This window comes from Euleptes europaea, chromosome 18, assembly GCF_029931775.1.
Source record: "Euleptes europaea isolate rEulEur1 chromosome 18, rEulEur1.hap1, whole genome shotgun sequence".
NCBI classification, from domain to species: domain Eukaryota; kingdom Metazoa; phylum Chordata; class Lepidosauria; order Squamata; family Sphaerodactylidae; genus Euleptes; species Euleptes europaea.
The window spans coordinates 35,724,881-35,747,129 of NC_079329.1; the positions used below are offsets into that span (position 1 = coordinate 35,724,881).

The following is a 22,249-nucleotide window of genomic DNA, read 5'->3' on the forward strand; positions in this document are numbered from 1 at the left end:
ACATGTCAATTAGAGATGACAGCAGACTTCAGTGCTGAAGTTATTTGAGTTCTGAAAATGTTTTAGTCAGGGCTGCCAGGCCCCCGCTGAGGGCACTTTGGGACCCTCTCCCCCCAGAGCTATTCAGCCATCCGGCAGGGAGATTTGCCAGGAGCAAACTGAGGCTTTAGGAGCCTCTCTGTCGCTGGCCATGCATTGAGGTCAGTTCCAGCACTCATTGGAAGTGACATCCTCACGCTGCGGCAATGCTGGACGATCTGGTATTTGGGCAAAAACTCTATGGTAAAAACAGCTTAAACAGTAGAGTTTTTGCCCAAATACCCAAATACCAGAGCATCTCCACATTGCCAGTGTCGTGATGACTTCCAGCACACTGGAAGTGACGTCAATACGTCAGCAGCAACAGACGCCTAAGCATCAGTTTGTGTGTGTCCCCCATCCCCACAGTTGCCAGGGGGGCACCTGGCAACCCTAGTTTTAGTTCATGTTTTGCATGTTCTTAAGAAATAAAAATCAACATTTTCTACACATCCTACCTTTTCCATGACTGGACAAGCACTTTCTGAAAGGGTGCTGGCTGCATAAAGCATCTGGAGGCAGTCGAAGGGCAGAGTTTGAGGACGGCTTCCCAAGGAAATCCGCAGGCATTCAAAGTGCCCTGCTTTAGCTGTGCCTGTGTGATCCCATAATATTGCAGAATCACACAAAACAGCAGTTTTTATTGAGTCTACACAGAGTGTAGATAAACTGGCAAGTACAATCAAAGATCCTAACATTATTCTAACGCATATCAAAAACTAGTTGTCTTTTAGAACAAGTCAGAATCCAGTCTCTTGTTCATTGCTCTTAAGGAATATTAAATAAGCCAAAGGGGTCCTTAAAAAATAAGCCAAAAAGGTTCTTATTTCCTTTAAAAAGTTTAGGGGAAAAATAAATAAATAAATAAAATGCAAATTTCAGTTTTAAACGATTTAAAAGTTTCTAGTCCCTGAGGCTGCAGAGAAAAGTCTTCAGGACTTATTGTTAAGGGCTGGAAATCCCTTTGGGTGCCAAAAAGTCTGTTAAAACAATACTCTTAAGAAGCTGGGGATCAATCTCTGCCTTCAGAGCTTCAGTCCAAGGAAATCTGATTCATTCTTCACAAGCATGTGTAGTTATAGAGAAAACTTACCTATCTGATCAGTCTCTGAAGTCACTTATCACAATCACGTGACTACTTCTAAGTATCTGGTCGGCTATTGTGATAAGCAAAATCAGCACAAATGCATGTGATTATTTCAACAAATTCTTTCAGTACATTCTTAACATAGCAAGCCTCAGCAGAAATACTTTCTCAGGCCTAGAAATTGCTAACTGAGGATGACATAACCAGCAGGTGTCTCCTTATACTGGGGATGAGATCCCTGCTACTGCGACCGACTCTACCTGACAACTGCGGCTGGTCAGAGTAGACAAGACCGACTCTGACAGTTCTTGTTGTTCACACAGGAGGTGGTTGTTCACACACGGTGTGGTTCTGCCCCTCCTTTACATTCCTCATCCGAATGCAGAGGAGGGATTGTGCTATTTTTTTATTCGGAGACTTACGTCTTGTGTTTTTCCCACTGGGAAGGTCTCCTGCACAAACTGCAACGGCAAAATTTAACCGAATATGTCTGTCTGAGGGATCGTAAAGGAGAGACAGTGACTTTTTTCAAGGGCTTTATAGATTTTTATAAACCTAAAGTAATATTTTTATAAACCTAAAGTAATGTCACCTTTTGTAACATTAGAGTAGGGTTGTCAAATGACTGGCTCCAGAATAAGGAGCACACTGTGGGATCGTATGTAAATGAGTGTCTGAACGGTAGTGATACTTTTATTAGACTATAAACTTGGAAAGGAACACCTCATTTTAATGTTAGATAAAGAACAGATCCTTGAAATTAGGAGTGGTAGGAGGCCTACATCTGAGTAATGTTGTAAAGGAGTTCTAAGTAGTAATGGTTTTCATGTTTACAATAAAACAATAACAAGTATAAATGCCAGAACAACGAACAGAAGAAGAAGAGCCGTTCAATAAAGGATACCCAAGAATTCATCCAAGAGTTTCCTCCTCTAAAAATTGGCCCACAGACACTCCATATAATTGCAAGTTGTACATGAAGTTTAACAGGATGTTTGAACCGGCAGCGCACTGAATGATTGCGCAGCACACCAGATGTGTCTCTTTCCAGGTGCACGCGAGATGAACTTGGCTGCCCGCTGGACCAGAAGCCAAGGTACTGAGCTGCATTATGTGTGTGTGTGTAAAGTGCCTTCAAGTCGCAGCCGACTTTTTGGCGACCCCTTTTTGGGGGGTTTTCATGGCAAGAGACTAACAGAGGTGGTTTGCCAGTGCCTTCCTCTGCACAGCAACCCTGGTCTTCCTTGGTGGTCTCCCATCCAAATACTCACCAGGGCTGACCCTGCTTAGCTTCTGAGATCTGATGAAATCAGGCTAGCCTGGGCCATCCAGGTCAGGGCCTAGCTGCATTATAGAGCAACAAAATAAAACAGGGGCCCCTCGGCACCTAGCAAAATGTATTCGGTCACAGGCTTTTGTGAGTCAGAGCTCACTTCATCAGATAGCATGGAAATGTACATCCAGAGTAGGTATAGTTATACTTGAAATGTATAGCAAGTTGTGGGAGCCTAGGGATTTTGGAAGGTACAGGGTAAGAACCAAAGCTATGCTGATATCCGGGACTGTGGAGTTTGTCAGGGAAGCCAGTGTAAAAAAAAAACCCCATGTTGTCAGCTGCCCTGAGCTTGGTCTTAGGCAGGGATTGAGGGCGGGGTAGAAGTTTAAGGAAATAATACATAAATAAATTAATAAAATGCAAATTTCAGTTTTAAAAGATTTAAAAGTTTCTAGTCCCTGAGGCTGCAGAGAGAAGTCTTCAGGACTATTGTTAAGGGCTGGAAATCCCTTTGTGTGCCCAAAAGTCTGTTAAAACAATAATCAGTCACAAACTGGAGAGGATTTAGTATGGAGTTATTAAAATCAGCTTCAGGGAATGATCTGACCCATGTTTATGGGCTGTTTCCTCTTCCGCCTGCCCCTTGCTGCAGCGTGCGAGAGAGTACCCAGGTACACTGAAGAAGAAGGGCATCTAGGTGGTTGGAAGGAGGATGTTGAGCGATCCTCAAAACAGAGCACCCTTTTTGCTTTTTGAACATTGCAGATTAACCATACCGTGTATTTTTCCCATAAGCGGGCAACAATGTTGTGCCCAAGGAGAGGCCAAAGATGTGATGGGATTCACCAGATCTCACTGGTGATCAGTCCCTGATGGGCCTCCTCTACCTGATTATTGGGTTCCAATCCCTGCGGGAGGTAAACCAGCCTGTGACACTTGCCCCTTACTAAAGGAATCGAGGTTGTCCTGGCCTAGAAGCGTTCTCCATCACAGGGCCGTAACCTTGGGGAGGGGGCGAGGAGGGCATACAGAGAGGGTGGCAGAACAGCCTCTCCTACAGGAGGAGCGGGTGCCTCTGTGCCAGGTAGTTCTGCTGCCCTATCTGCATGCCACAGGGGTGGAGGCTGCCCTCCTCACACACACACCCAGTTATGGCCCTGCTCCACCTTCCTCTCTCTCCCTCTCCCCAGCCTGGCAACATCCATCATCGCTGGAGTGGTGGGTGCTGCTCTCGGCCTGGTCCTCTTTTTCCTCATCATCATCTGCATCAATCGGCGGAAGCAGCAGGAGCGGAAGCACACCATGCGGCGTCTCCTCCAGGAGACGGAGGTATGGCGATTGAGTGCGGCCCAGCTTCCCGCCGCCGGCCCACAACAAGGCGGGGGTCCAGTCAGCTTTTTGGCTGCTGGAAAAGGAAGGCAGGGTCCCCACTGACCACCCAAAAAGGCTATGCTGGGAATCGTGGGACCTGCATAAACGAAAAGCCTTGGAGGACGTCGACTGTAGTAAGGAGGGCTACTGGGCGAGATGTTGTGGAAAAGCTGTCTGGGTCTGACCCCGAGATGGTTGTAGCAAAACCAAAACAGAAAGGGGAAGAAAAAAACTTTAGCCTTAAAAAACAAGGTAACCAAGAAGGTTGACAAAAAAAAACCACCCTAATGACAGAATGAATGCTAATGGGTTGAGAGCCATCGTGGCGTAGTAGTTAAGAGTGGTGGTTTGGAGCAGTGAAGTCTGATCTGGAGAACCGGGTTTGATTCCCCACTCCTCCACATGAATTGCGGAGGCTAATCTGGGGAACTGGATTTGTTTCTCCACTCCTCCACATGAAGCCAGCGGGATGACCTTGGGCCCGTCACAGCTCTGATAGAGCTCTCTCAGCCCCACCTACCTCACAGGTTGTCTGTTGTGGGGAGGGGAAGGGAAGGTGGTTGCTAACCGGTTTGAGTCTCCCTTAAGTGGTCGAGAAAGTTGGCATATAAAAACTAACTCTTCTTCTTCTTACCTGTGATGAATTAACAAGACTTGAATACATTCCAAATAGTTTTTTAAAAAACATTAAAACCAAACGCGTTTAGGCCAGTAGGCCTTCCTCAGCAGTACAAATTGTTAAAATACACACCATAAAATAAAATTATTTACCATTTCTGACCAAGCTTTAAAACACACACAAGCAGTAGGGCCGGTTCATTAACCAGATAATCCCCCTTCAATAGTGGAATAGATTAGAACCATCAAGAATCGTTTTACAGAGGGTTGTTATACCTGGTCCAAACATCTCAGGAAGCAAGGTCAGAGTGAATCGTAGCACTGTGGTGTGTATATTCACATTCAGTAAGCAAGATACAACATTACAACTATTTGTAATGTATGAATGTTTTGTTACTTTATTGCACGTAACCCATTAGCATTCAATCTGTTGTTAGGTTTTTTGTCAGTCATCTTTGTTTCCTAGATTGTTGTGCAAATTCATGCTTAAGATTTTAAATTTTAGGCGTGATGAGGAATGTATGCCAGTATGGTCCATTTAGTCATAGAGCTTCCATGGTCAGGAGCAGTATACATCTGGAAGCCAGCTGTTGGGCAGGGGGCAAGCAACCGGGGAAGGCCATTACCATCATGCCCTACTTGAGAACATCATGTTGGCTATCATTTGAAAATAGAGACACTGGAATAGATGGACCTGGGTCTGATCCTGCAAGGCAGTTCTTATGTTTGTAAAGCATAGTTGAATATTCCCAAAGAAGTCCCCTCCTGAATAACCTTTGCAGGAGTACCGAACAGCTCATGTGAATGAATGCTACCTCAAAAGCTGTAATGCAGGGGTGTCAAACATAAGGCCCGCAGGCCACATCTGGCCCCTTGAAAGATCTTATCTGGCCTGCAAGTCAGCCCCCACCCACCCCCCATTCCCAATCTGGGCTGGCAAGGCATGGCCCAGCCCGACCAAGTGACATTTATGTCATACCTGGCCCTCATAACAAATGAATTCAACACCCCTGCTCGAATGGCTTGGTACCAGGACCCCGAAAAACTGCCTCCTCCTCATCTCCAGACCTATTCTCTCTTCCCTATCCTGCATAGGTGAAGTAGATGGCAACCAGAAGGGGCTTTTCTCCATTACTACAGCCTGTTTTTGGAATGCCCTCCCCCTTGAGGCCTGCCTGGCACCTACCCTTTGGCTTTGAGACACCAGGCTAAAACCATAAACACATGAAGCTTCCTTATACTGAATCAGACCCTTGGTCCATCAGAGTCAGTATTGTCTACTCTGTCCGGCAGCGGCTCTCCAGGCAGAGGTCTTTCGCATCACCTTCTTGCCTAGTCCCTTTAACTGGAGATGCTGGAGATTGAACCTGGGACCTTCTGCATGCCAATCAGATCCTCTACCACTGAGCCACCTTCCTCGTAGCCCGGGGTTTTAATGGACATTTCCTCCCACTTTAGTTGTCTGTTTTCGTATTTTTGTTCATGGATTTCAGGTCTTGTATCCTGTTGGTCTGATATTGTGATGGCTTGCTCTTGTGTTGGCTGCTGATGGGGAAAGCATCTCTCTCTTTTTGTCTCTGTCTTTGTCGGTATCTCCTCCTCTCTGTCCATGGCTGGTAGCTGGTGGAGCCCTTGACCCCCAGCGGAGCCCTGCCTAACCAGGCTCAAATGCGCATTCTCAAGGAGACAGAGTTGAAAAAAGTCAAGGTTTTGGGGTCCGGCGCTTTTGGGACAGTTTACAAGGTGAGCAGACTGGAAGTTGCTCGACTCAGATGGTGCCAAGTTGTTTTCTGTCACCCCAGAAGGTCGGACCAGAACTAACGTGTTGAAATTAAATCAAAATCGTTTCAGTCTAGACATTAAGAAGAATTTTCTAACAGTCAGAGAGGTTCTTCAGTGGAACAGGCTTCCTCGGGAGGTGGTAAACACTCCTTCCCTGGAGGTGTTTAAGCAGAGGCTAGATGGGCATCTGTCAGCAATGCTGATTCAATGACCTTAGGCAGTTCATGAGAGGGAGGGCATCTTGGCCATCTTCTGGGCATAGAGTAGGGGTCACTGGGGGGGCGGTGTGGCGGGGAGGAATTTCCTGCATTGAGGGTTTAAGGGGCCGACTGATGGGAGTCCTGGAAATATTCCCAGAACATGTGGCTCTATAATAACTTGGCACATAGCTAACTTCCCTCCGAGAAGCGTTTTGATCCCAGGCTTATTCTGTTTTCCAGCACCGAAGAGGTTGTCATTATGATGCTTTTGCCAGTGAGTGGAGCTCCGGTTTAGAGCACTGATCACAGGGCCCTTGCGTGTGTGTCTTAGGCAACATGGCACCTTGAATCTCACACTGCCTACGGAGTTGCAGCAATGTGGGGACTCAGCCTGCAAAGAGAGAATGAAAGGAAGACTGAATCGAGTAGTGCCAGAGAGCTAATTGTAATACAACGGTTAGAGTGTAGGACCAGGATTGTGGAGGGGCTGGGTTCCGATTCTAACTCATGTGTGGAAGCTTGCTGGATGACATTGGGCCTTTCACATGTTCTCAGCCTCACCCACCTTACAGGTTGTGAGGATAAAATTGAGGGGAGAACCACGTATGCTGCCCTGGCTCCCTGGAAGTAGGGAAAGGAAAAAAATGCATTGGAGTCTTGGACAAAACATTGAGAAGCCCCCTGTGAAGGACCCCCACCCCGTTGCTACTAAATCTTGTCTTTGGAGCAATGTAGATGTTATACTCACCATGGGAAGTTGTGTCTCCTTCGTATGCTCCCCACCCCCCCGGTGATTGTTTAGCTCTGTTTGATCCTACGCATCATGTTGTAATCCCCCCTGTCTAATTACCGCCATTGAGAAACTACAAAGTAGGCAATATTCTCATGGTGGCTCCCCCACCCACCCCGGGAATCCAATTCCTGCTGAATTTATGCATCTTGCTTCCTTCCCCTCTTCAGGGTGTTTGGATTCCAGACGGCGAGAACGTGAAGATCCCAGTAGCCATTAAAGTCTTGCGGGAAAATACTTCACCCAAAGCCAACAAGGAGATTTTGGATGTGAGTGAAAGGGGCTCGACAGCCCGCCTCAGGGGTGTCTTTCTTTCAGCAGGGGGCAGCAGAAGACACTGCATCACATGCTCCCTCGATGGGCCAAACTCCCTCGCTAGATGACCAGCCCAACGGTCTCCAACCTCTTCGGTATGGTGACCCACAAGGCCAAATTTACTTGGTATGGTGACCCATCCAGGGCTAGCCCAATGGTTTTTTGGTACCCTAGCCAAACAATGGTGTAGTGGTTAAGAGTGGCGGACTCTAATCTGGAGAACCGGGTTCAATTCCCCGCTCCTCCACATGAAGTCTGCTGTGTGACCTTGGCCCAGTCACAGTTCTCTCCGAACTCTCTCAGCCCACAAGGAGGCAGGCAGTGGCAAACCGCCTCCGAACGCCTCTTGCCTTGAAGAGAAGAAGAAGAGTTGGTTTTTATATGCCGACTTTCTCTACCTTTTAAAGAGAATCAAACCGGTTTACAATCTCCTTCCCTTCCTCTCCCCATAACAGACACTTTGTGTGGTAGGTGGGGCTGCGAGAGTTCGGAGAGAACTGTGACTAGCCCAAGGCCACTCAGCTGGCTTCACGTGTAGAGGAGTGGAGAAACCAACCAGGTTCAGCAGATAAGAGTCCGTCGCTCATATGGAGGAGGGGGGGCATCAAAACCAGTTCTCCAGATAAGAGTCCATGGCTCTTAACCACCACACCACACTGGCTGTCTATAGTTTGGCAAGGGTACCAAAAAACCCTATGGGGTCCCCATAAGTCAGCTGTGACTTGACAGCACTTTCCACCACCAGCCAAACTATGACTTTCTAGTTCAGCAATCCATTTTCTACAGTGGCCAACCAGATGTTTTTGAGAAACCAACCAGCATCGCACAAAGAGTGCAGCCGGCCCCACTATGAACCCAAAGCAAGCAGTATTCAGACATACACAGCCTTTGCATACGGAGGTGACATTCCAGCCATTGACCACCCTCTCCTTCCCCGTGACTCCCTCTATTTCCCCCTTAAGATTTTAAGAAACTCCCTCTAGTAACCATTAGGACATGTTTTACTCGATCAACATGTATGTGCAGTGAAATAAAAATACCGACTGATGCATGAGGTGGAAGATCCTGCTTCCAAGGTCAGATCTTGGTTTACAAAAGGCAAAAGAGAGCCATGGAAAGGGCAGGGGTGGACATTAGGGAGGGCTGGTCTGCGACCCACTTTCAGAGACTTGGCGACCCACTTTTGGGTCCCAACCTTCAGGCTAGGAAACACTGGACTAGCCCCTGTGAATTTTATTGGGGCTCATTCAGTTCCGTTCCCAAAGGAAGGACCTCTTCTTAACACCTTCCTTTTTTTTGTCTCTTCCAGGAAGCATACGTCATGGCTGGCGTGGGCAGCCCGTACGTCTCACGGCTGCTGGGCATCTGCCTCACTTCCACAGTGCAGCTGGTCACACAGCTGATGCCATATGGCTGTCTGCTGGATTATGTCAGGGAAAACAAAGACCGCATTGGGTCCCAGGACCTTCTGAACTGGTGTGTGCAGATAGCAAAGGTGGGTGGAGCTTCAAGGCCAGGGCGGGGCTTTGTAGCAATGAGTGTGTGACTGGCCCAAGGTCACCCAGGAAGCTTTCATGGGGGAGTGGGGAGTCCAACGTGGGCCTTCTGGATCCTGGTGCAGAATTCTAACCACTACACGACACTGGTTGACTTCTGGTGCTACTGGTGTGACCTGTCTTAGCTCAAAGCACAACCCACTTATGGGTCCCCCCTCACCTGTTGGAGATCAATTTTGAATGGGACTGGGGTGAGAGAAACCTCTAGAGAGCCACTTAATGTTGGTGTGCTCGATATATAAACGGTTTCTTGTGCTTTTTATAAGCCGCCTAAAAGAGCGAATTTCAACAAGCGAAGTTTGTCCTGGAAAATGCAGTTCTATAATGGGACAAACAGCAATACAAGGTGCTAAAATTCTTCCTCCTTTGCAGCTATTAAAGGCAGAGCAGAGTATATCACATACATCTGCCAGCTCACGAGAAAAATAAACTCAGCACATAATGGCGTACCTGGGAATGAGAAATTCAACAGACTGAAAATCCCTGCCTATTATTTCTTCTTCTCCTTTTAAAAAAACCCAGCAAGTTTCTAGCCCTTTTGAGTATGGTAAAAACATAAAGGATCAAGGGTTCAATGCCCCTGTACAGATCTTTGTCTCTGCCCCTACAGCCTGCTTCTTCACAGTCTTCTTACCCATATAACCTCTCTCTGAGCATTGACGTTTGTGGAAATATGAAATTGGAGGCCCATACAGCAGCAGAGCACATAGTTTGTTTGCAGAATGTCTCTGTCTGAGGAGGAATCTCAGATAGCTAGGCTGGAGAAGACCTCTGCCTAGGACCTTGGGAGTCACAGCCAATTGGAGCAGATACTACTTGGCTAGATGGACCAAAAAGAGCCAGCATGGTGTGGTGGTTCAGGTGTCGCACTAAGATCTGGGAGACCCAGGTTAGAATCCCTATTCTGCCACAGAAACTGACTGGGTGCCTTGGGCCAGTCACACAGTCTCAGCCTCGATCCTGACAAGTATTTTTGATGGGAGACCTCCAAGGAATCCTAAGTGTGTGATACAGAGGCAGGCAATGGCAACCCACCTCTGAATGTGTCTTGCCTTGAAAACCCCACGGGGTCACCATAAGTTAGCTGTAACTTGACTGGCGGAGGGGGGGCGGATGAACCAAAAGATTGACTCAGGATAAAGGGGTTTGCTACATTCTGATGTCGTTTTTTAAAAAGCTTTTAAAGAAATAATAAACCAGTTGTGCCAGATGTGAGCGAGCATAAATGCTCCCACCTCCCATTTTATTTGTCTCTGGAGGCTCATCTTTCAAAGTAAGTTGAGCAAGCTTGTTGTGAGTCCTCAAGAGGTGAAATTAATTTTAATTAACACCCCCTCCTGCACTTCTTCTGCTGAGGGATGGAGGTAGGCATCCATCCAAAACCTGCATTACTGCATCTGTTCAAGAGCTTGAGAAAATAATTCCCCTGACACTTATATTTTTCCTTCCCCACTTAGGGAATGAGCTACCTGGAGGATGTTCGTCTGGTCCATCGGGACTTAGCCGCTCGAAATGTCCTGGTGAAGAGCCCAAATCATGTCAAGATCACAGATTTTGGCTTGGCCCGGCTACTGGACATAGATGAGACGGAATATCATGCCGACGGAGGGAAGGTGAGAGTAACAAAGGATGGAATAGATAAGCCCAAGATCATACTGGGATGCCAAGCAGGGGACCAGTTGAACACGGGTCATGGCGGTGTGCAGTTACAACACATAGCAGGTTGGAGAGTATTTTTCTGTGCAGTGAATTTGGGGGCTCCTCTCAATAAACTGGTTCCTGCTGATCTTGTGCTATAACTGCAAGCATATCCAAATAGTATAGGGTCGGGCATTCCAATCCTAATGAAAAGATACTAGTGTGTTCTTATGCTTATTTTGCATGGCACATCCCCAGAGTCACTGCTGGCACATTACTAGCTGCTAGGGCAGTAAAAGGTGGCAAGTTAAGATTGAAATAATCAAAATAATTTCAAAATAATCAGCGGTGTGTTTAAAAACACACACACCCTGTAAACATCTGCACAGGGTACTGCCATGCACCTTTCCCCATCCTTACTGGCATCATTGCCCGCTTTCCTTCTGCTCCCATTGCAGGGGTATTCTAGTGTTTATTCAGTTTATTTTTTTTTTTAGTGTAGCTAATTATTTTAACGGGTTGATTCATTCTCCCTCCGTGCCAAGTAGCTTATAAAACAGAAATAATGACTGTAGTAAAACCAGATTAGCAAAGAATCAACCCCAAACCAGTTCAGCTGGGCCAAAGAACCGCTCATTTTAATTATTCATTTCTTTCTTTATTAGATTTTTTTTTTAAGTCGTCTCTCTCCCAAAGGGTCTTGCAGCGACTTAAAACATTAAAACTGTATAAACGAGTTAAAGACAACATAAAAACAGATAAGAAATGTAAGATATTAACAAATATAAAATATTAACATTTAAAATATTAAATGATTAAGCACACTAGCACTTCTAGTGCTGCTCTGTGTGAACTGGTTCAGCGCTATGGAGGCTGTGGGGGGAGGGGCTTTCTTTATCTTCTCCGGCCCCTAAGGCTATTTTTTCATTCATAAACCTTTAATGGCATATAAGGCTATTTCTTACATGCCAAAATGGCAAACTCTGTCTGAGCCGTGTCACTTCAAGTTACAGGTGGGGACCAATCTGACAGAACATTCCTCCATACACAATATTCCCACCAGTGACTTCTATAAGAGGGTGTAGCCCAGACTTCTCCCTGGAAGCCTAGTTTTCCGTGTGCAAGGGATGCTTTTTGTGTGGAGGAGCGTCCCATTGTGTGAGCTCCCCCCTGCTGTCTGGTTCATCCAAGACATAGACCAAAGCCTGTGCACATGGCAATTCCAATAGGAGTCCTTGTGCTTGGCTGTCGCATGGCCCCGATCCACAGCGGGATGGGTTGATGCCACCTGGTTGTCACTATGTTATTCTTCGGTCTTGCCCAGGTGCCTATCAAGTGGATGGCGCTGGAATCCATCTTGCGCAGACGGTTCACCCACCAAAGCGATGTGTGGAGCTATGGTATGTGGGGTCTCAAGGCGTCCTTTCCTCCCTCTCCCGTTGAGAACACCCGATGGTCTTGACTCTTGGTGGGAACCTCCTCTCCTCTCTCTCCAGGTGTCACCGTGTGGGAGCTGATGACCTTTGGCGCCAAACCGTATGATGGTATCCCAGCCCGAGAGATCCCTGATCTACTGGAGAAAGGAGAGCGGTTGCCCCAGCCCCCTATCTGCACCATTGATGTCTACATGATCATGGTGAAATGTACGGGACCAGGGAAGGTGGATGATTCTTCCATGCAAAATAGTGGTTATTATGTTGCTGGCCTCAGCCTGCTAAAAAAGGAAATCTGGAATAGGTTGCCTGCAGGTTTACCTGCACCTCTCACCTGGAGTTCCTTGACTGTACCTCTTAACAAACTCACCTTTCTAAAAACTCTTGGATTGTTTTTTATAATAAAAAACCAAAACACAACTTTTTGGCAGGTAAGAAAATGTTCTTCGGCGAGAGGACAGAAAAAGCACAGTGTACGATAGTTGAGACCTCATTCAGCTGATAGTGGACCTCAGCTTTTATTTTGGGGGGAAAGCAAATTTCTAGATGTTATGGCTTCAAAGATATACTTGAAAGTGTGGAAGACCTTGCTTGCTGAACATCTCAGAGGGGATTTCCAGTGTTTGTTGTCAGAATACCAGCGCTTTTCATAACTTCATATCCCTCCCCATAGTTAGAAAAGCCAGGGGAAATTGCATAAAGTAATCAAAACTGGAAAGTAACCAGTAAATTGTATCAAGCAGAAGAATTTGTGGAAGGAACTGGCTGAGCAGGTCTTTCTCCATCTGTTACAGGCTTTGACATATTGGAGCACATGAACATGTTATTAATGTTGTACATGTGCAGAATTATTCTATATAAAGCCCAATTACACATACAAACTGCAAAAGATATATAGCAAAGGTTTAATTTCCTTTTAAAAGGAAGGAGAATATTCTTTTGCCAGAGGCTTCAGCTTCTATTACTCTGTCAATGGCTTCAGTAATTTTCCAGCAATGTATTCTGTTAATTTTTTCTAAGACCTTTCCCAGCAAGAAACGGTTAGCTAATGTTGTTAATTAGAAACAGCCACTCCTTATATAACTCCTTATATAACTATTGGAATGCAGAAACTAAGTGTCAGAGTCCTACCTTCCAATGACTTCTCCACCCACTATATGCAAAAATGCTCTACACCCACTATATTCAGAGATATGTGATGTTGCAATGATGTAATGTAAACAATAATTGTATTTTATGATTTAACCATGAAGGGATGATGCTATAAATTAATTAATGGGTTCAATCTTAACCTTTTTCCTGGAGATGAGAATGATACTAAAATTGATTATATAGAGTGATGTTAAAGCTTAAAACTGATTGTTTATAGTTTAGCAAAGTATCCTCCTGGAAGAGGAAGTCCTTATTTGGCAATGCAATGGGAGGCCACTGAGCATGTGCAGTAAAAATGATAATTGCTCGTTTCTCAAAGTCAACCTCATAATAGGAGACTGAAACAGTATAAATACAGGCACAATAAATGACAAGACGACTGCAGCAGCATTGTCCTGCCTGTGTTCCAAAGCACCTAATATAATGTAATATAATGCTCCTCTGATCCTGGAGAGAATAGGTATGCATCATGACAAGTATCCATTTTTACCAGTAGCCATGGATAGCCCTCTCCTCCATGAACATGTCCACTCCCCTCTTCAAGCCTTCCAAATTGGCAGCCATCACCACATCCTGGGGCAGGGAGTTCCACAATTTAACTATGCATTGAAATGTCTGGATTCTGTAATGGGACACAATAGCCAGCTGAGGCTCCCATGAGTGACTTATTTTTTTGCAACCTTCTCTCAGTCATATAGTGGGGAACTAGTTCCCTTATGCACAGAAGAGGACTTTAATCAGCTTTGTGTTTCATTTGCTGCTCAGGTTGGATGATTGACTCGGAATGCCGGCCCAAGTTCCGTGAGCTGGTTACAGAGTTTTCACGGATGGCCAGAGACCCGCAGCGCTTTGTGGTCATCCAGGTGAGCCAGCAGCATCGGTGGGGAGGAAAGCAATCTCTCTCTCATCCTGCAGGGTTTCGTGGCATTCCTGGGAGGAGTTTCTTGGAATAATTGCTTTACTTTAATGATAGTGTTCATGTGGCCAATTCGGCCCTGAACAATGTCACACTGAGACCCAAATAAAAATGGGTTGGGGGGGGGGGGGAGGAACTATCTAAATAACCCATAAGGAAATTAGGATTTTTGAAATCTAAATTGACTGGGAAAGAAATTTGGCAACTGCCAATGTAGTATTAAAATCCACCCCTGCTAAAAGAACCCTCAGATTATCCAGTTAAGATACAGATTCCTGAATAAAAGGCTTTATCCATCTGTCTCTAGCCTCGTTGAGCAAGTCACAGCTAAACAAGAAATACTGAAGAGTGTCTATTTGGCCAGAACCACACTGACATACTCTCTCACAGACTTGGGATAATTGCATTACTAAACTGGGAAGGGGTGGAGGAAGAAAGAAAGAATGCACAACTTCCCTTGCAAGATAAAACAAAGCTTATGGAATGAATCCAGCATTCTGTCTTTGGTGGTGGCCACTGTTGTGACTTCGGGCGAGGGTTGCCAACCTCCAGGTACTAGCTGGAGATCTCCCACTATTACAACTGATCTCCAGGTGACAGAGATCAGTTCCCCTGGAGAAAATGGCAATTTATTTGGCAATTGGACTCTATGGCAGCCTAGATCAGGAGTGGGGGGGGGCTGCCTCGGCTGGCTTGTGGGCCGTATAAGTGTCCTCAAGGGGCTGGATCCAGACCCCGGGCCTTATGTTTGACAGCCCTACTCTAGAACTCTTTGCTCCCTTGTGCAAGGGAGAGCCAGCGTGGTGTAGTGGTTAAGAGTGGTGGTTTGGAGGTTTGATTCCCCACTCCTCCACATGAGTGGCGGATGCTAATCTGGTGAACTGGGTTTGTTTCCCCTCTCCTACACATGACCTTGGGCTAGTCACAGTTCTTTTAGAGCTGTCTCAGCCCCACCCACCTCACAGGCTGTCTGTTGTGGGGAAAGGTGATTGTCAGCCGATTTGATTCTCTCTTAATTAGTAGAGAAAGTCGGCATATAAAAACCAACTCTTCTTCTCCTCCTCCTCCTCCTCCTCCTTCTCAACTTCTCCTACCCATCACCTCCCACAATTCTAATTATTATTTTTGTATTTAAAAACATGTTGCGGTCGGTCTTCCTTGACAGAATGACGATGTAACGGGCCTAGCAAGTCCCATCGACAGCACTTTCTACCGCACTTTGCTGGAGGAGGAAGACATGCAAGATTTGGTGGATGCTGAAGAGTATCTGGTCCCCCACCAGGGCTTCTTCAGTGCCGAGATGCCATCTGACTACCGGTCCAGGATCCCCTCCACCAGAGTAAGCACAAGGCTGAGATGCTCAGGGCAAAGTCGACCTTTCTCTTGGCCACTCTGGGCTTCCAGTGCACTATGCTCTTCTCTCCTTTCGGAGGTCCATGTGCACCAAGGGGCGCGGTCATTAATTCCCTGGTTTCCCCCGTTGCTGGTTAGCCGTTGGTCGGGTGTCAGAGGCCAGGACATGCACGAATTATACAATTCCAAACTTCCTCATGCCCAGGCTACAAAACGGCCCTAAAATCTTCCCTTGGATCATTGTTCCTTCCTCTTCTGCTTATGGGCTGAGACGTCCATATCTCAGCTTGCCTTTTCAAATCAGAGGATCTGAAAAGGCAAGCTGAGATATGGACGTCTCAGCCCATAAGCAGAAGAGGAAGGAACAATGATCCAAGGGAAGATTTTAGGGCCATTTTGTAGCCTGGGCATGAGTGAGGAAGCTTGGAATTGTATAATTCGTGCTTCCTCACTCATGCCCAGGCTACAAAATGGCCCTAAAATCTTCCCTTGGATCATTGTTCCTTCCTCTTCTGGAACAATGATCCAAGGGAAGATTTTAGGGCCATAACAACATTACTTATGATTTAGTTTTTTATATTACTTTTATTGTTGTTTGTCAACATGGAAAATTTATATTATAAAAACCAATAAAAATTTTCAAAAAAAAAAAAAAGTTACTAAACCTCATTATTTCACTATGGACAAAATCCGTTACTTATGCATCCCTCCACTTCTGTTTCTACCCAGAGTGCGACAGAAACTCCAACGCGCACAGAGGAGGCAGAGGGGGAGGCATCGGCCCAGTATCCCTATCTGGGCCCGGATCTCCCCGAACACTTAGAACCCAACCTCCTCCACTCCCTGGAGGATGACTACACAGGCAGGAAGCTGCTGCGGATGCTGCCGCCAGAGCCTGGCACTCTCCAGCGCTACAGCGAAGACCCTACCAGTGCTCTGATGGACGAAAACGAGAGTCTGGAAGCCAAAAACTACTGTTCACCTGCACCCTGTGGAGTTGTTCCAGGTACAAGTTAGTTTTTAATACGTATGACGGCCAGTGTGGTGGTGTGGTTAAGAGTATTGGACTAGTATCTGGGAGACCCAGGTTCGAATCCCCACTTGTGCTGTGGAAGCTCGCTGGGTGACCTTGGCCAGTCACATGCGTTCCAACTTACCCCGCAGGGTAAAATGGAGGAGAGAGGAATGGTGTCAGCTGCTTTAGGTCCCAACTGGAGAGAAAGGTGGGGTATCAATTAATTGATGAAATTGATTGAATATGCATGGGTAACCAAAGATTGGGCCAAATGTATGTAGGCCTAGTATTGTTTCTAAAGAAAGTTTCTGGTCCTCTTGGCTGTGAAGATTTTTTAAAAAGTATGTCAGTCATGAGTTTTTGAGAACACAGGAAATAAAAGTTGCTGGGAAGGGATTATTGATTTATTAATCAGTATATAGATACCCTGTCTTTCCTCTGGTGGCGTGTGTGTGAGTGCCGTCAAGTCACACTTATGGCATGTAACTTATGGCGACCCTGCAGGGTTTTCAAGGCAAGAGTCGTTCAGAGGTGGTTTGCCGTTGCCTGCCTCCACGTGGGCTGAGAGCGTTCTGAGAGAACTGTGACTAGCCCAAGGTCACTCTGCAGGCCTCATGTGGAGGAATGGGGAATCGAACCCGGTTCTCCAGATTAGAGTCGGTCGCTTTTAACCACTACACCACGCTGCCTCTCCATGGTGGCTTACACATCACAAATACAAACATAACCATTTAAAATATACAAAATAACCCCTCCCACTGTGGTCGTGACCCCCTGAAAATGTCTAGCCCCCTGCCCCGGAGTTGGTTCCACAAAGTGGGAACGACACTGGAAATGGCGTAGGCTGTGGTTGATGCCTGAAGTGGGGAGACAGCCAGACGGTGGCTGGCCTAAGGACAGTAGTTGGGACATGGGGATATATAGGAAGAGACAGTCCTTGTTCTGCTGTAGGGTTGCCAGCCTCCAGGTGGTAGACTGGAGATATAGAAAACCTATGCTGCAATTAGTGAGAGCTATATGAGGCCTCTAGAAATTTTGGTTTTGTTGTTGTTTGTTTTTTTGTTAGTGTTTGACTTTATAATTTATAATATATGCTTACAGTTCTCTATTGGTAGTTTATGTTGTAATTTTTTAATTTTGAGCCACGTGCTGCCCTCTCATATAGCCTCCAGGGGGTGGCTGGAGATCTCCCGCTATTACAACTGATCTCCAAGGGGACAGAGATCAGTTCCCCTGGAGAAAGTGGCCGCTTTGGCAATTGGACTCTATGGCATTTCAGCCCCTCCCCTCCCCAAACCCCGCCCTCCTCAGGCTCCACCCCCTCAAATCTCCAGGTATTTTCCAAACCGGAGCTGGCAGTCCTGTTCAGCTGCCGCAGGCTGCCTTTTCCACTCCTTTCTGCTTTTTTCCTTTACCCCCCTGCAGAATACGTGAACCAGCCGGAGAACAGCCTCTCGGCCAGCCCAAGCTTGCGAACGCCGGGGTCCACGCTGGAAAAGCCAAAGGGCCACTTGGGCAAGAACGGCCTCGTCAAGGAACCAAAGAGTGCCTTCCCCAGCAGCTTCCCCAACGTGGTGGAGAACCCGGAGTATCTGACGCCGCGCAACATCCCCGTGGCTGGCTCGTTGCCGCAGGCGTTTGACAACCTCTACTATTGGAACCAGGAGACCCCCAAGATGCACCCAGCGGAATTATTTCCCGCCTCTGCTGCTCCTGCCGCTACTAACAGCTTTGCCACGACCCCGACCGCGGAGAACCTGGAGTACCTTGGACTGGCAGAATCAGTCCCTCATTCCAAGGACTTGCCGGCCTAAAGGGCCTCCTCCCCGGTCACCAGTGAAATCTCGTTTCACGATCTAGGCAGCTCAGGACACAATCTGACAAACTATTAATGCACATAAGATGATCGGGATTCCTTAAGGCTTCGGTGGCCCTCTCAGGGTTCTTCCTCCTAGCAGCTGGGCTGGTGCGGCTGTCCCCAGCAAGCCCCTAAATCATGCAGCTTGGACAAAGAAAACGGAGGGGTTCGTTCAGCCTTCCCCCTCTCAGCCCCGGCCTTTTTTCCTTCCTTGGATCTCAAGACAAAAAAAGAAGAAGGTAAAGAGCGGAAGAATCAGAACGATGAAATGGTGTATGAAACTTTTGAGGGCTTTTGAGGACTGGAAGGATTTAAATTGCTAGGAAACGATAAACTTTTTTTAATTATTATTATTATTAGAAAAAATGAAGTCCAGGTGTGGGCGTATCTCATAACCTTTGTCAGTTTGTTTTAACGGCAGCGGCGAAGTGGGAACGTTTGACCTTACGGTCGGAAAAGACTGACCTTCCGAGGGGTTACGGTGAAATGATCTGTGGCGGAAGGGACATCAAGCCCTTCTCTAGTGCGGGAGAGAACTTGGCCGAGCGAACGGTGTTTTGTCTCTCTCTTACCCTCTGAACATTGAAAAAAGATCCAAGAAAGGTCAGACGAGGAACTAAAATTGTCTTTGATTTATGCTATAGGCAGTTTGGTCTGGAGAGAATCTGAAAAAGTTCAGGGAGTTTTTCTGTCTTAAATAACACTCGATATTATGCTCTTTTCTTAGCACTGCAGTCTGTGCCCTAACAGTTGCGGCTGTGAATCAAAAGCCTAGAGCAGCTTGGTGATCAAGGGGGGCAAAGGGGAGGGCGAGAGAGGGTATGCCGTGCCAGTCCTACAGAAACAAGATGCCAGCTTTACTCATGGAATATTTATTATGTTGAAGTAGGTCGGGGTGTTTTTGAATACCACGATTACACAGGAGGCAAAGAAAATGCAGAATGTGGTTGTGGGCACAGAATTTAAGTCCATGAGAACTTCCCCTCCCCTTCATGTTCATAGCCCAGACAGCCACGATGTGCTTGAAAGTGGCGAAAGGGGAATGGTGGGAAGAGCCGTGCCTGCTGAAGTCTCAGAAACCAGAGATAACCGAGTAAGACAGCCGCAGATGTTGGGGTGGAACTCCAGTGTTTCGTATACCACCGGGCTCCACATCCTGAGATTGAGAACACTGCAAAAACTGGACAACCAGGCCAATTTGCTCAGTTCACATAACTTATACAGATCACAGGATTGAGTTTTTTCTTTTACATAGCTATGAATTATGTGATAGTGCTCAGAGCATTCATCGGAGGGGACTGACTTTAGCCCTGCTGCATTTTACCCCCGTGGCAAAGGCCATGATGCTGGCTCTCTTCCAATCTGAACTTTTGTCTAGTTGCAGCCATCCAAGGAAGGAAGCCCTTACTCCTACGCCCGAAGCCTTGGTGAGCCGGGTTGGTCTCCCCGCTCCTACACATGAAGCCAGCTGGGTGACCTTGGCCTAGTCACAGTTCTCTCTGAACTCTCCCAGCCCCACCTACCTCAGAAGGTGTCCGTTGTGGGGAGAGGAAGGGAAGGAGATTGTAAGGTAGTTTGATTCTTCCTTAAGTGGTAGAGAAAGCCGGCATATAAAAACCAGCTCTTCTTCTTCACTTCGTCCACTAAAAGAATGGCTGCGGGAGCCCTACCTTGTTTCACAGATAGTCTCATGAAGAGAAGACCACTAGCCTTAGAATCAGGTTGCCAGTCCACCCTCTCTCCTGGTTTAGAGGGAAGCCATGCAATTTGCAACTGGGGATGGGGGGAGAGCAGAACAGCGCGGTGGGTTGTGCCTGTAGGCTAATTTACGGGACAGCCGTTTTTGTTTTCCACAGGCACCAACATGGTCTTGGGCTGTCTGTGGGCTGTTAAGGGGAGAAAGGCAGTCGACTGCTCTCATTCCCCTTGGAGCATTTTACAAGGGCCCCAAATGGCCTGCCCGGGCCAGTACCCTCCTGCGCCACTTTCCCTCCCCCTTTCCCGTGGCAACTCTCCTTGCCCTGAGCTTGGCTTATTGCATGCGCGCTTCCTCCTCTGAGGATTGCACGGCCGCTCTTTCAATCCAGACTGACCGTACACTGTGGTGCCTTCGCACAGGACAAATCATTGTGCTGAAAAGAAAGGTGAAGGTGTGGAAGACAGGATGGCTCCTTGGGGCTATGAAATAGCTGGGTTTGCACCGAGCCACTAACCTCCCCCCCCCCCCCCAAAAAAAATGAATTGGGAGAAATAAGCAAAGTGAAGGAAACAATGCATGTTTTTTCTACTCTAAAAGCAGGTCAGCTGAATGACTTGATTACCACTAGAACCAACGATGGGCAACCATTTTAAGAGTAAAGACAGATGCACTAAACATGCTGTCCTTGGCATCTTCAGAAATTCCTTGAATCACACAAAAGGGAGGTTGACACCCTGCAAACCTTTTGAGGTGGGGTAGAGGGGGATAAGTTACTTTCTATTTATGAAGTCCACCCCTTCCTCACCCCCACTGACTCTCCAAAACCTTTGTTTCTAAACTTGTGTGCTTTTTGGTGCATCCAAGGTAATCTGTTGTGCATGACTTAAAAAAAAAAAAACCCCAACCAACCATGTCACAAGTATTTGTGTATCTGAGATCCGTAGATTGGTTTTCATTTTCTACTTCTTGGCTTGAGTCATTCTTTGTGGGAAGGGCTTTTTTGGTTTGGGCCCCACCTTCTCCTGGGGGAATAAACGGGAGGATTCCACAAGCGTCGGATAGCCCACACATCCTAGACTGCCTGTCTCTCCGCTGAGACAAGATTGTGGTTTACAGAGGCTGAGTGCCGCCCAGGGCGGCGGGGCGGAAAGAAGACTCCTCAGGGGCTCAGACCTCTGGGAACATCCACAAATGTTCTGCTGAAGCAAATGGAGCAGCGCTGGAGAAGGAGGATGCTCTTTGGACCGCATTTTGGTTAGTTCCTGGTATGTTCTTAAACCAGACTTAGAGAAGGGACTTAGAGAAGGGACTTTGCGTGCACTCGTCTCATGACTGCAGTGGCGATGTGATCCTGCAACCCTCATTTACCTCCATGTCGTGAAAAGCTTCAGCTGCCCTTTTCCCCACATTGCCCGCTCTAATAAAGGGGTATTTTTTTCCTCCAAGCAGTCAGCAATCCTATTGAAAAGGGGAGAATCACTTGGGGTCATGGGAGGGGAGCATGGCCGGGGCCTGCACACTCACGGGAACAGCCATCTGTACAGATGTGAAGTGTCAGGATCAGGCACTTTTCCCCTTAACTACAGAACAGGAAAAAGAAGAGTTGTTTTTTATATGCCGACTTTCTCTACCGCTTAAGGGAGAATCCAACCGGCTTACAATCACCTTCCTTTCCACTCCCCACAACAGACACCCTGTGAGGTAGGTGGGGCTGAGAGAGCTGTAGAGAGCTGTGACTAGCCCAAGGTCACCCAGCTGGCTTTGTGTGTAGGAGTGGGGAAACCAACCTAGTTCACCAGATTAGAGTCCGCCGCTCAGGTGGAGGAGTGGGGAATCGAACCCGGTTCTCCAGATTAGAGTGCACCATTCCAAACCACCGCTCTTAATGACTACACCACTCAGATAAATTTGGGCAGATAGGTTTGCTGTTCGTGCATGTGCCTGGATGGCAAAGCGTTCTTATCACCTCTCTTTGCCTGTAAGGCTTTTGGGAGTTAGCATGGTGTAGTGGTTAAGAGTGGTGGACTCTAGTCTGGAGGACCGGGTTTGATTCCCCGCTCCTCCACATGAGTGACGGACTCTAATCTGGTGAACTGCGTTGGTTTCTCCACT

General features: G+C 47.0%; 1 protein-coding gene across 1 annotated transcript; it reads left to right on the forward strand.

Moving 5' to 3' along the window:
- The first annotated feature begins 358 nt into the window (after positions 1-358).
- Positions 359-18,394, forward strand: LOC130490887 (receptor tyrosine-protein kinase erbB-2-like). Its single transcript, XM_056864691.1, has 13 exons — positions 359-420; positions 2,217-2,261; positions 3,632-3,770; positions 6,051-6,173; positions 7,373-7,471; positions 8,827-9,012; positions 10,531-10,686; positions 12,036-12,111; positions 12,208-12,354; positions 14,062-14,159; positions 15,378-15,577; positions 16,297-16,571; positions 18,006-18,394. The coding sequence occupies exons 1-13, from the start codon at positions 359-361 to the stop codon at positions 18,392-18,394; spliced, it is 1,995 nt and encodes a 664-aa protein (XP_056720669.1).
- Positions 18,395-22,249: the final 3,855 nt, after the last annotated feature.

Excerpts from the sequence above, each read along its gene's own strand:
- LOC130490887 (XM_056864691.1), top strand. The coding sequence starts at position 359 with ATGACTTCCAGCACACTGGAAGTGACGTCAATACGTCAGCAGCAACAG. Across the intron at positions 7,472-8,826 it reads CCAACAAGGAGATTTTGGAT|GAAGCATACGTCATGGCTGG; the intron begins GTGAGTGAAAGG and ends TGTCTCTTCCAG. Across the intron at positions 16,572-18,005 it reads ACCCTGTGGAGTTGTTCCAG|AATACGTGAACCAGCCGGAG; the intron begins GTACAAGTTAGT and ends ACCCCCCTGCAG.